General features: G+C 44.5%; 1 protein-coding gene across 1 annotated transcript; it reads right to left on the reverse strand.

Annotated features, from left to right (window-relative positions):
- Positions 1 to 1389: 1389 nt before the first annotated feature.
- Positions 1390 to 7437, reverse strand: LOC6591923 (myosin-9). Its single transcript, XM_026984201.1, has 2 exons — positions 5577 to 7437; positions 1390 to 2118 (listed from the first exon to the last, which is right to left on the reverse strand). The coding sequence occupies exons 1-2, from the start codon at positions 7399 to 7401 to the stop codon at positions 1514 to 1516; spliced, it is 2430 nt and encodes an 809-aa protein (XP_026840002.1). The 5' UTR covers positions 7402 to 7437; the 3' UTR covers positions 1390 to 1513.
- Positions 7438 to 13296: the final 5859 nt, after the last annotated feature.

Raw genomic sequence — 13296 nt, forward strand, 5'->3', positions numbered from 1 at the left:
GATAACACGCAAAATATGCCAGACACTGGCCGCAGATAGCGACATGCTTTAATTATGAGCTTGTCAAGGTCTCCACTGCCCACATTCACCACACCCACACCCACGCCCACGCCCACGGCCCCCTCAAGGTCAATGGAAAATCTGTGAGTGGCAGCACAAACGAGGTAAACTGAATGCTCCACGCTCCTGTCCGGCTGACGTGGCAAGCACACAAATGGCACATCAGCAGCGGTGCAGGCGAGCGGGAAATGGAAAATGGGAGGCACGCGCAGGACATGCAAACAAATCGAAGAAAAGGTGGATTCAAGATGAGATCCCGGCCATCCGTGGAATACTCACGGCTGGGTGTACTCTTCAAAGGCGAAGGATAGGTCAAATGTCTTTAAGCACTGATCAAAGAGGGTGAGAGGATCGTCTTTGAAAATCTTAAATACCAATGCTTCTTAGACATTGTTCTATATTGGGATAAATCCCCTTTGATCCAAAACACATCATTCGATTTTCATACCCAACCGAAACCCAAATTCCGAACGCCCGATTTGGATGGGATTCGGAATTATCCTTTCGAGAAAGAGCAACCAAATGGAAATCAGCACGAAAGCATGTGGCAAGGCCATGTATGCGGAACATGTCGGTTGGTGGTGGCGAAGTGGGCTCTGAATAGTGGGTTGGGGACTGGGCAGGGGATAAGTTGCGGCCAAGGACTCTTCAATTGAGTTAACCATGGACTATAAATAGCCGAGTGCCGGGAACCGAGCATGCATGCAAATGGCAGAAAAAAAAACACACATCTCATCAATAATGCAATTGGTACTGAAGCAAATACAGAAACGGAAGAAGAAGGAGGACCATAAACAGACACAGCTCGAGATTCAGATACAAATACACATGGACGAGGAGAGAGATATACAGATACACTTTGTGTTTGATATGTCAACTAATCCGCACTTTTCTTACGACTACAGATGGAACAACGGCTGTCAGGCCCAAAATATCCAGACGGGAATTTCTATATCGAGCCGACTTTCAGTTCTGACCAAGAATAAATACCTTTTTAAACCTTTTTAATGTGCTTAAATCAACCTCGTCTGCCGACTGTCATCTGCCATTTCTATCGTCCTCCATCTGCATCCTCCAGTGAAAACCTGCAGCTTAAAGCACGATATTGTTTCTTTTTTTAATGTCTATTGTTTCAATTTCAATTATCAACATTAAAAGTTATAGCCTCGGCGTCCACGAATCTCTGACCTCAGCTCCTCGCCTTGGTTTATTAAATCAATTTATTTTGTTCTGGCCCCAGGATATGTCGGCACAAGGTCCTGTCGATCACACAGTCGCCGGCTTTTCTACCAGGTAAGGTCAAGTGAGGTTAGGTAAGGAAAGACCAACTTTTACAACTATTTTGTAATTTATAATTAAATTCAAAATAAACTAAACCAAAAGTAAATTCAGGTAAAATGTTGCATGGAGTGTGTCGTATGGAAAAGACCAGTATTTAGCACTGCATGTAGTACTAGGGGTGTCGCTCGGTCTCGCTTGGCTCTCGTTGTTGGCTCTCTCGCAGTGCATAGCGCTTCTGATACTCCTCCATACGCTGCTTCATCTTGGCCAGCGACTCTTGGTACTCTCTAACCTTCTCTTCTGCGTAGAGCCTGTGGTTTTGGGCAGTCTGCATGGCCTGCTGATGGTGACCTTGCATAATAGCAATCCGATCCTGCCAGTATTTCTCCACCTGCAAGACCTGCATCTTTTGGGACTCCCACTGTTCCAACACGGTCTTCATCGATTGGCGCTCGGAATCAATTTTGGAAAATACATCGTCGAAGCCGTGCTGAAGGTCGGCTATGAGTCGTTCCTTTTCGCGACACTTCCCCAGAATGCTTTTTAGTTCAGCATTCTTAGCGGCACGCTCCTCCGTAATAGTATGCATCAGCAGCTCCACTTCCTTCAGGCGCTGTTCATACTTGGCTTGAAGACATTGGTACTTCTCCCCTGCCTTTCGCATCTGAGAAGATAAGCTCTTAGACTCCTCCGCAATTTGATCGCAACATCGCTGCTCAATCTGCTTGATGTGCTCGTGCGTGAGCTCTGTCGAATTCGTTGACGCCTCCGTAGTACCATCGAAACTCTGGCAGGTCTCTGAAGTATCGTGGGGAGTGACCGACTTATCAACATTTTTCTGCTGTTTAATGTAGTCCTTAAGCTGCTCGACGTTCGTTTTCAGCACAGAGACATCGCCTGTTAAGAGATTAGCTTGATCCACATTCCCCAAATGTTCTTTGATTATGTTTGCCTGCCTTTTGTTTGTCTTCTGGAGCATCACCATTTCGATCTCAGCCTTTCTAATACCTTTCGATTTGTCAAGACATTTGCTACAATTAGCGGACATCTCTCGCTCCCATCTTTTCTGCAAGTCGTCGAGCTCTTTCTGAAGATTTTCCTTCTCTATCTTGAGCACGTTGACCAGCTGCTCTGAGTTGATTTTATCGGATTGCATATTTCGCTTGAGATTGGCATACTGTTCACGAAAACACTCATTTTCACGAGAAGTCTCCTCGTGCAGTTTTGACAGCCGATCCACCTTCAGTTTTGCTTGAACTAACAGATCACGTTTGCGATCCATGTCCAGGCGAAGCTCATTTGATTTGACCCGCTTAACAGTCAGCTTCCACTTATCCAGGATCAGCCGATAACATTTCTGTCTGAGATTTCCGTTATCTTGGTTCAGTTTCAGCACTTCAGCTTGAATCCCTTTGATGTGATTGCCGCTCTTCTCGTTGAGCTCCCTTAGGGCATCCCTCTCTGCTATTAACGGATGAATTTGCTGCTGAAGTTGCGAATAGTTTGTGGCCTTTTGCTGTAGTTCACTCAGTTCTTTTTGCAGACACGAAATACGCGAATCCTGGCGCGTTTTTTCCTCTCTTAAAGCTGCAAGTTTCCCGAGGGACTGACTATCCTTCGTGCGAAGCAGGTGCAGATCCCTGTCGCGCTCCATTAGCAGATCTTGTAGCTTGATAATTTCATCCGTCGTCTCTTTGGGATTACCTAGAGCCCGATGAAGGCGAGTCATGCGATCGTCGTGACTGAGGCAAGCGGGGACACCCTGCGGTGTTTGATTCTTTAGCAATAGAGCATCGATCGAATGCAGCCTAGCCTGAGCACAATTGGAATGGTTACTCAAGAGGCCAACGGTGTGCTCAAACGATGCGATCTTGGCTTCCAATTCCATAACGTACTGCTGCTGGCGAATCTTCTCTGACTCCAGTTGCCTGCATCGGCTCTGGGCCAAGCCGAGAGACCCCTTCAGCTGATGGCAATGTGCCCGATGATGTTGATTCAACTCTGCGATGGTTTGCTGCAGCTGGCCATTGCTCTGCTCCAGACGTCTTTTATAATCCCGCAGCTTCTTCATGCCGTCTTCCTGGTTCATGCACATCGCCTGCGAATCTACCAGTATGTCCTGCGATTGCTGCATCTCTTGGAATGCTCGCTTCAGTTGCTCCTCTAAGATGCTCCGGCGGTTCTCCCCCACATCAGGCTTTTCTCGATTATCGGTAGCTTGCTGGGCAAGGGTTTGTGGCTTGTGAGACTTGGATTGGAGCTGCTTTTCTAACTTTTTCATTTGCTGCTGTTGCATGCTGCAGCATTGAACGCTAATATCTGACACCGAATTCGCGGTTGAGAAGCCTGTGATATCTTCATCGGCACCCTCGTGGCTCAAATGGCTCTCGCGCTGTCTAGCCATGTCAATCCGTAAAACATATAACGAAAATTTTAGTATTGTTCAATGAAAATTTTATTTTACTTCAAATTGTAAAAAATGTGTAAAAATTGCTTACTAAAAACAGAATGAAACTGTTCGGTCAACAAATCTGGCTGTCTGAATATTCACTTGAGTCAATAGACACACTGTGATTACACTGAATCAAGTGTTTTTCCAAATTTAGCCAAGCTCCCTTCCGGCCCCACAAGTGGCGTAAAACCCTGGCATTCACTTGCATTTTAAAGATACGAGATACGATACCATATGTATTGGGACTCCCCTACCACGCGCTCGCTTTCCCTCACACAATCTCATTTTCGTCCTTTGTAAAGGAGGCAGTGAGCCGGCGATCTTTTGAAATATACTTGTAACAGTGACATATCACAGAAGTCTGGATCCAAAACATCGTTGCTCTAGCTCTTAGGCGCTAAAAGGGACGGACAGACGGACGGACGGACAGACAGTCAGGGCTCAATCGACTCGGCTATTGATGCTGATCAAGAATATATATACTTTATGGGGTCGGAAACATAACTCCCACAGATCTACGCTGCTTCTCTAAATTAGACCTTAAGCTCTTCAATGGATCGTGATCTTCAGCGACAACCAATGCACTGGCGAATCAACCAGAATTCGTCATCACTTTACACGTGAACTAGTCTATAAGAAAGAAATCAACCGAGAAGATGAGAGCAGATGTCTATGGTCTACCAACGAGCACACATAATGAATGTATTTATTTACGTTTTCACTCTCCTTTTCGCTGAGTGTTGGCAGGAAATACATAATCGCTTGTTGATCTTTTTTAAATAAGTACCAGCGAACCAGGTCCGGTCCTGCTCGCTCTAAGCGGATTTACATTACACAACACTTTGTGGGTTCTCTCTCGGGGGATCACAGCGGAAACCTTTTCATTGAGATCTTAGTGAAAGTATGCGCTGATTGTCGGATATGTCGGCACAAGGTCCTGTCAATCACACAGTCGCCGGCTTTTCTACCAGATAAGGACCAGTGAGGTTAGGTAAGGAAAGACCAACTTTTACAATTATTTTGTAATTTATAACTAAAATCAAAATAAACTAAACCAAAAGTAAATTCAGGTAAAATGTTGCATGGAGTGTGTCGTATCGGAAAAGTGCTACACTGTAGCACTGTATGTGGTACTATTGGCGTCCCTCGGTCTCACTTGGCTCTCGTTGTTGATATGCACTGCGCTCCTGGTACTCCTCCATACGCTGCTTCATCCTAGCCAGCGACTCTTTGTACTCTATAGCCTTCTCTTCTGCGTAAAGCCTGTAGTTTTGGGCAGTCTGCATGGCGATTTGGTAGCGCTGATGCGAGGACTGCATGGCCTGCTGATGGTCACTTTGCATAACAGCAATCCGATCCTGCCAGTATTTCTCCACCTGCATGACCTGCATCTTTTGCGACTCCCACTGTTCCAACACGGTCTTCATCGATTGGCGCTCGGAATCAATGTTAGAAAATACATCGTCGAAGCCGTGCTGAAGGTCGGCTATGAGTCGTTCCTTTTCGCGACTTTTGCCCAGAATGCTTTTTAGTTCGGCATTCTTAGCGTCCAGAATTTTCGTGGACTGAGCACGCTCCTCCGTAATGGTGCGCATCAGCAGCTCCACTTCCTTCAGGCGCTGTTCATACTTGCCTTGAAGACATTGGTACTTCTCCCCTGCCTCTCGCATCTGAGAAGATAAGCTCTTAGACTCCTCCGCAATTTGATCGCAACATCGCTGCTCAATCTGCTTGATGTGCTCGTAGGTGAGCTCTGTCGAATTCGTTGACGCCTCCGTAGTACCATCGAAACTCTGGCAGGTCTCTGAAGTGTCGTGATCAGTGGCCGTCTTAGCCAAATTTGTCTGCTGTTTAATGTATTCCTTAATCTGCTCGACGTTCCTCTTGAACACAGTGACATCCGGTATCAAGAGATTACCTTGATCCACATTCCCCAAATGTTCTTTGATTATCTTTGCCTGCCTTTTGTTGGTCTTCTGGAGCTTCGCCATTTGAATCTCAGCCTTTCTAATAACTTTCGATTTTTCAAGACATTTGCTACAATTAGCGGACATCTCTCGCTCCCATCTCTTCTGCAAGTCGTCGAGCTCTTTCTGAAGATTGTCCTTCTCTATCTTGAGCATTTTGAGATGCTCTAAGTTGATTTTATCGGATTGCATATTTCGCTTGAGATTGGCATACTGTTTGCGCTGCTCCTCGAGTTCTTTGGCAACGTCGCGTAGCTTGCTCAGCTCGTAGTTGAGAATATCATTTTCCCGAGAAGACTCCTCGTGCAGTTTTGACAGCCGATCCACCTCTAGTTTTGCTTGAGCTAACAAATCACGGTTTCGATCCATCTCCAGACGAAGTTCATCTGATTTGTCCCGCTTTGTAGTCAGCTTCCAGTTATCCTCCATCAGCCGATCACATTTCTGCCTAAGAGTTCCATTATCTTGGTTCAGTCTCAGCACTTCAGCTTGAATCCCTTTGATGCGATTGCCGCTCTTCTCGTTGAGCTCCCTTAGAGCATCCCGCTCTGCTATTAACGGCTGAATTTGCTGCTGAAGTTGCGAATAGTTTGTGGCCTTTTTCTGTAGTTCACTCAGTTCTTTTTGCAGACACGAAATGCGCGAATACTGGCGCGTTTTTTCCTCGCTTAAAGCGGTATCCTTCGTGCGAAGCAGGTGCAGATCCCTGTCGCGCTCCTTCAGCAGCTCTTGTAGCTTGATAATTTCATCAGTCGTCTCTTTGGGATTAGCTAGAGCCCGATGGAGGCGAGCCATGCGATCGTCGTGACTGAGGCAAGCGGTGACACCCTGCGGTGTTTGATTCTTTAGCAATAGAGCATCGATCGAATGCAGCCCAGCCTGAGCCCATTCGAAGTGTTTAGTCAGGACGCCAACGGTGTGCTCAAACGATGCGATCTTGGCCTCCAACTCCATAACGTACTGCTGCTGGTGAATCTTCTCTGACTCCAGTTGGCTGCATCGACTCTCGTCCATATTGAGAGACCCCTTTAGCTCATTTATCTTGACATCCTTTTGCAGTAGCATGGCTTCAAAGTCCGACTCCAGGGCTTTGTATCGTTTAGTGATTGCTTCGAATTCGTTATGTTTTCTGTCCAGCTTTTGGCACTGTGCCCGATGATGTTCCTTCAACTCTGCGATGTTCTGCTGAAGCTGGCCACAGCTCTGCTCCAGACGTCTTTTATCCTCCCGCAGCTTCTTCATGCCGTCTTCCTGGCTCATGCACCTCGCCTGCGCTTGCTGCATCTCTTGAAATGCTCGCTTCAGTTGCTCCTCTAAGATGCTCCGGCGGTTCTCCCCCTGCTGGGCAGAGGTATGTGGCTTGTGAGACTTGGATTGGAGCTGTTTTTTTAACTTGTTCAGTTGCTCCTGTTGTATGCTGGCTGGAGCGCATTTAACTGACACCGAATTCGCTGTCGTGTAGCTTCTGATATCATCATCGTCGCCCTCGACATCAAAGAAATCGCTCTCCGCCAAGTCGTCCATTTTTTCGTTCCCTTGTTGCTTATCCTCTTGAGGGTATTTTCCTTTATTCGGCTCTAGGCTCAAACTCCCATTCAAGTCTTCCGCCTCTTTCAACTGGCTCTCGCGCGGTGTAGCCATGTCAATCCGTAAAACATGCAACGAACATAGTTATATTGTTCAATGGAAATTTTATTGTTCTCTAAATATATTTATTACGCCGTATTTTAGTTGTATAAAAATTGTTTACCAAAAACAGAATGAAACTGTACGGTCAACAAATCTGTCTGACTAAATATTCGTTCGAGTCGATTGTAAGTAATTCAAATTTTTTGTTCAATGCTCGGCCAGCCTGCTTTATTTTCTGCAAAATATGAGTGATATATGTTAAGCTAGATATAACGCCCGAATGGTAATTCGTTGGTGGAAACAGCTACAGCGAGAGAGATGTAAAATTCGAAACCAGATTCAATTATTTGGAGAGTGGATAAGCAAAGTCCAATAATTAACAATAGAAGTTAACTTGGGATTGCGCTGCCTCTATCTTTATTTCCCAAGAATTACAAGTATATAGTTCTGAGGACTTGGTTTGAATGAAATTGTGGAGAGAATTGTGTGAGAAAAAGTAGAGCCTATATTTGTTGCAGTATCTGTTTCAGAAGCAGCTGGCAATGATTTTCCTTTCATTTGTTTAGTTGGTTCCGTTGGAGAAATTAAACCTTTCTTGAACGTCCTGACTCCAACCAGTCCCGCTCTCAATGGCCTGAGGTTGGTTGCCTGAAACGAAGGGACAGTATTTTAGAAATTTCCATCCATTTTCTCTCTTCTCACTTCCTTACAATATGCCTCTCCCTTATATACATTTCCCCTCTCTTTCTCTTTGAGTGCTGGCAGGACGAACATAATCGCTTGTTGATCCTTTCTAAATACCAGCGAACCGGGACTAGAACAGGGACCAGCGGGAGTATGTCGTCCGGTCCGGCTCGGCCAGCACCGGGTGACATAATCAAATCAATAATTTATGAGTCCACTTCGCTCTAAGCGGATTTACATTGCCCAACACTTGGCGGGTCTCCCTCGGGGGATCAGAGCGGAAACTTTTTCGTTTTCTTTTCTGGCAGGGTATTTGAAAACGAAACAGAATCAGAAACTGATATCAATTAGGGGAAAGTGAGAAGTTTGGTTGTCTGTCGAATTGGCCAACTTTTCACTGGCGGAATGTGGGGGAAAGAAGGAGTGGGAGGATTCGCTAAGAGTGGGAATAGGAGGAAACGACTACGCGCACACTCCGTTCGCTGTGGATGTGGATGATAATGCGAGTCAGCTAAGCAGGAAACGTGCCACAAAAAGTAACCCTGCCACCACCAAAGGGGATAACAGTGCCCGCACAATATGTTACAGTCCACACTCCGCGACAGGGGAAATAATTGCAAAGCAAACAAAAGAGAAACAGAATCAGAAACAGTGACGAGACAGAGAAACAGCAAACGAAAAATCATAAAAACTGTCGCGGTTCTCTGCTGCGGCTGCTGTCCGCTCCGCTGCTTAGCCGCTGCTCACTTTGGGATGGTTGCCATTTGTCCATCATCCATCCAGAAGCAGAGGAAGAGCAGAGGTCCGACAGAAACAGCAGCAGAGATGGCAGCAGAGCAGAGCAGCCAGCGTCAGCTTCTAAGACGCTGGCAGAGGAGCAGCAGATGGAGAAACAAGCCGCTCCAGTCGATTGCTTTTGTTTGTTTGCCAAAAGAGAAGCGACGGATAAATAAGGAGTGAAATGGGGACTCTGGACAATTGACTTTACATTCGAAAATGGTCGAAAATTGCTTATGTTACACGAATTCGAGTATTATGCAGTGGCCACCCTGTATGTTGGCCATTATGCGATTTGACTAATTTGGCGCCATTTCAGCGCACTTTTTGTCCTGTTTAGGACTGAACTCCAGCAAAGAGAGAGTCACCGTTATGATTACAATGACCCCCATGATCCCGACCAGCAGTCGCGTGTCATACCAGTCGTAGTTCTGGCCCTGGTAGCAGTCCCCCTCTTGTTCCCGGTCCTTTGAAGAGTCGCACGATGTTGGCAGATGCTTAGCGGTAAATTTTGTCCTGTAGCCAAAGCCAGCAGCCAGAAGGATGAGGAGGACGAGGACGAGGACCAGGACGATTCAACCAACCAAGCAACTAACCAGAGACGGAGGCAGGGACAGAGGTACAGGGTAGAGGTAGTGGCAGTGGTTGCTATCTGAGGACGCATTCTCCTCCGCTCAACCTGCTCTTCCTGCGTCCTCCATCAGCCAAGGGCCCGCAGTTTAAAGTTCCTCTTCCTCGTACCTCTTTTCAGTACAAGAATTCCCATTTCCAACCGAGCTCCATTCCAGTTTCCATTCCCCGATAGGCAAACGTTTTCCTCTCCCGCCGTGGACCCTGTTGACGGCACATTCAAAAATCCACAACAGATGCCATGACAGGTCCACCTTCCTCTGTTCCCATTCCCCTGTTAGGCCCGGGACAATGCGGCGTATGATTATTTGACTGCTAATGTGAGGAAAGTCGTCACTGACGACTAGACCCCCTAGACCCCGACTCCGCAGAGTGGTCTGTGGTCTCGGTTGGATCTTTGTTCACTACGATTCGGGCGGAGTTTACTTTAAAGTTGATTCGCCCTTAAAAATGCTGGCCAGGCAGAGGCACACGTATCAGCAAGTATTGTCCTGCACCTACAGAATGTTGCGCAGTTGAGTGCAATGCAATCAGAAATCAGAATTCGACTGGTTTCGTGGTTCATTAGAAAGAGAATGAGATGGATATGTGGGAGGTAGTGAAAGCTTGGATGTTTCCCTCTTTTGTCGAAAGGAGTGGCGCTGATCGAGTGATTGATAATTTGATCATTTAAATGTCCCTAAAAAAGTATAATGGGCATAATCATCTTTCTTTAAAGCTTAAGCCAAATATTTAACCACTTTCAAAACTAGTCGGATTTCTTCCTAACCTTCCACTTTCTTTCTCCTATAATGTGCCATAATTTCATTATTATTTTGCCTGAACGCCGAGAGGAGGAGATCTGCTGGACCCAGAGAGGAGGGGCATCGCTTCAGCAGACAGAAAAGTGGCTCATACGCCACATTGGCCGTAGCCGTAACCCTTTCTATCTCTCACGGCTGAAGGCGTGGCATGCCACGCATGCTGGGCACTTATGCACACACACACACACACAGAGCATGCCACATGACGCCAACTGGCAGCCACAGTTAGACAGTGAGTACAGAGAATACTCCAGAAATTGGGACTTTATGACTAGATTTTATTTTGAATTTGAATCAACTTTTTTCCGAATTGTAGCCAAATTAACAGATACGGACAAGAGAGAGTTGAGAGAGTATTAAGATAAATATCTCCCCCGAACCCAAACACACTAAATGGATATCCTGTAGGACCTCTACAATCTTAAAATCTTTATCGTCGATTCAATAGCATTCTCTATACCGAGGATCTACTGTAATTACGTGCCTGTATTTATTGTAGCGATTTATCGCTGCAAATATTTAGTTCTGCTTATTGAAATTCAAGTTGGATAAACTCTCACCCTCTCCCCATCCCACCACACTAGCGTTCCCCTTCCACCAGTAGCCTCTCCAAATAGTTGGTAACGCAGCAAGCGGCAGCAGCTGAAGCGACCTAGAGCCGCCGCCGGGCAGTGCCAACAAATAGCGGCAAGACAAACCCAACACCCGACACCCAGCACTTGGCCAACATCCTCCTATACCGCTGCTGGTGCTTCCCCTGCTGGTGGCTGCCACTACTGCTCCTTCTGCTGCCCTGCAGCGTGGCGTCCGCAACGCCTCCTGCCGCAACTTTTGCTGCTGCCACACTATAAATATAACATTAATTTTTATGCTCTCATATTTAGACACGCTTCAGCGCACATCCATACTATAATGCGCTCAAACACACACACACACACATAAAGATAGGACGCCATTGAATGACGTTTATGAGCGATATCGTTGTCGCCGCGGCGCAACATCCAATGTTAAGTTTTTGGCAGAGGATTAGCAGCGCTTTAACAGCAGCATCCACAACTGTTAATGCGCTGCGGCTGAATCGTGACTGCGGGTGCGACTGCGACTGCGACCGCGACGTCTACGTCAGCGACTGCTTCTATTGTCATTTGCCACATGTGAAATTTACCGTTACTTCTTAGCCGACATTCATTCGCCGTTTACATTCCGCTCGCGTTGCGCTTGATCCGAAACTGCGTTTCGAGAGCGTTTTTGTGCATTTGAATTTTCGATTGCGATTTTGATCGCTCTACACTGTTGTTGTTGGTGTCTGTAGTTGTTTTTGTGGTTGGATCACTAATAAAGACTGTTGGAATTGGTGTGGAAAATGGACGGAGAAAGGTGTGAGAGATACAAAGGGATTTTCTATTAAACAAATTTTAAGAACAATAATTATTTGGAATATATTAAATAATAATAAAATAAATACCAAATAATATGATTTTTTTCAAATAAATAAGGTTGTATTATACAAAAAATTACACTAACTCGAATAAATTAAATAAATAGGTACAGAAATATCTAATACAAAATAATAAAATAATATCTAATAAAAGATGAATACAATAAAAAATTAAAATGAACAAATTAGTTTTCATTTTTTAATCTGAAAAAATGCTACGAAAAATGCTGAGAATATAATTTATTTTAAAAATGTATTTAAAAAAAAAAACAACCTTAGTCTTATTAATTTCATAAGAATCTTAATAATAAATGAAATACAATAAATAATAAAAAAAAATAATAATTTTTTAAATTTAATTTAATTTTAAATTTAAATTTCCGATCATAGATTCTTAAGATATATTTTCCTGTATGTTTTATAACTAACGAAAAAAATTAAACACGTGCTAAAGAGATTACAAAAATAAATAAAAAACAGGAAATTTCCAAAGAATGCTATTCAAATAGTAGGGGAAAATTCTATCCAACTTCTGTCCCCCGCCCGCCGTTGTGTTTGACGCTGTTTTTAAGAAATGCACCAGCAATACTATGTTAATTACGTGAATATCTTTATAGAAAATGAATGCAAACCCTCCTCGGGTCATGTAATTGTAAATGGTAAATCGAAAAAGGCATTTCGACAATGCAAAGCAAAAGCTAAGTAAAACTTTCAGAATCGCGTCGACGGTCGAGTAGTTCGGAACCATACAGAAAGTGTTTGAATATAATTCAAGTTTCAATGAACACATTAAACCAGCCACATGGAGCCGAAAGGACTAAGTGTCTTTATAAATAAACGAAACCCTATAAAAAGGAATAAACATTACATGCATATAACGAAACAATCAATGAGTGCTATTAAAAAATAAAAAAAAATAGATTTCTTTAAACTGACCTAGAACAAATCTATATATAGCTCGAGGAGTTACACAAACAGTCGATCTAGACCAAACCAGACCTGGAAGAGACTGATACTTATTGTGGAATCAATACAAACATTACAGAACAGAACAGACCTTTCCAAATCATTTGTCACTTTAGTCATGTAATTCCATATTGCGTTGTTATGCCTTGAATTCGTAGAATTGAAGGGTATAATGAATAGGTAGGGCTATACGTAACAGGCACTTGGAACAAAAAGGTTTCCGACCTCATATCGACCAGCCACTTGTGGATCAAGGCTGTATCGATCTCTGCATTTCCCGTTTGACAGACTACGAAAAGGTCAGGATTGTTGGAACTATCCCCATAGGGTATACTATCCAAAATGTTTAGAAATATCAATAGATTTTCATATATTGATTACCACAAAAAGAGCTTGGAGCTTAGGTGTTTCTTGTCCCTTAACTATTAAGATTCCATTTCCAATAACTTTTACCAACTCATCCGTCAACTCTTTCTGAAATCCCATATGCGAGTACCTACTCGTAGATTAGGGTATCCGCTCATTATCTGTATTTGTGCCAAGGGCTATCTATCAATCGGACCAGTCGATAGATCCGCAGGCCAGACCCTTCACGCCTGCCAAAGACAC

The sequence above is a fragment of the Drosophila persimilis genome, unplaced genomic scaffold, assembly GCF_003286085.1.
Source record: "Drosophila persimilis strain 14011-0111.01,24,50 unplaced genomic scaffold, DperRS2 tig00000000-arrow-pilon, whole genome shotgun sequence".
NCBI classification, from domain to species: Eukaryota; Metazoa; Arthropoda; class Insecta; order Diptera; family Drosophilidae; genus Drosophila; species Drosophila persimilis.

What these genes read in the sequence shown, in the direction of transcription:
- LOC6591923 (XM_026984201.1), bottom strand. Translation starts at nt 7,401, where the DNA reads ATGGCTACACCGCGCGAGAGCCAGTTGAAAGAGGCGGAAGACTTGAAT. An exon ending in GACCTGCCAGAGTTTCGATG is followed by an intron (nt 2,119 to 5,576) that starts GTACTACGGAGG and finishes AGAGTTTCGATG; the next exon opens with GTACTACGGAGGCGTCAACG.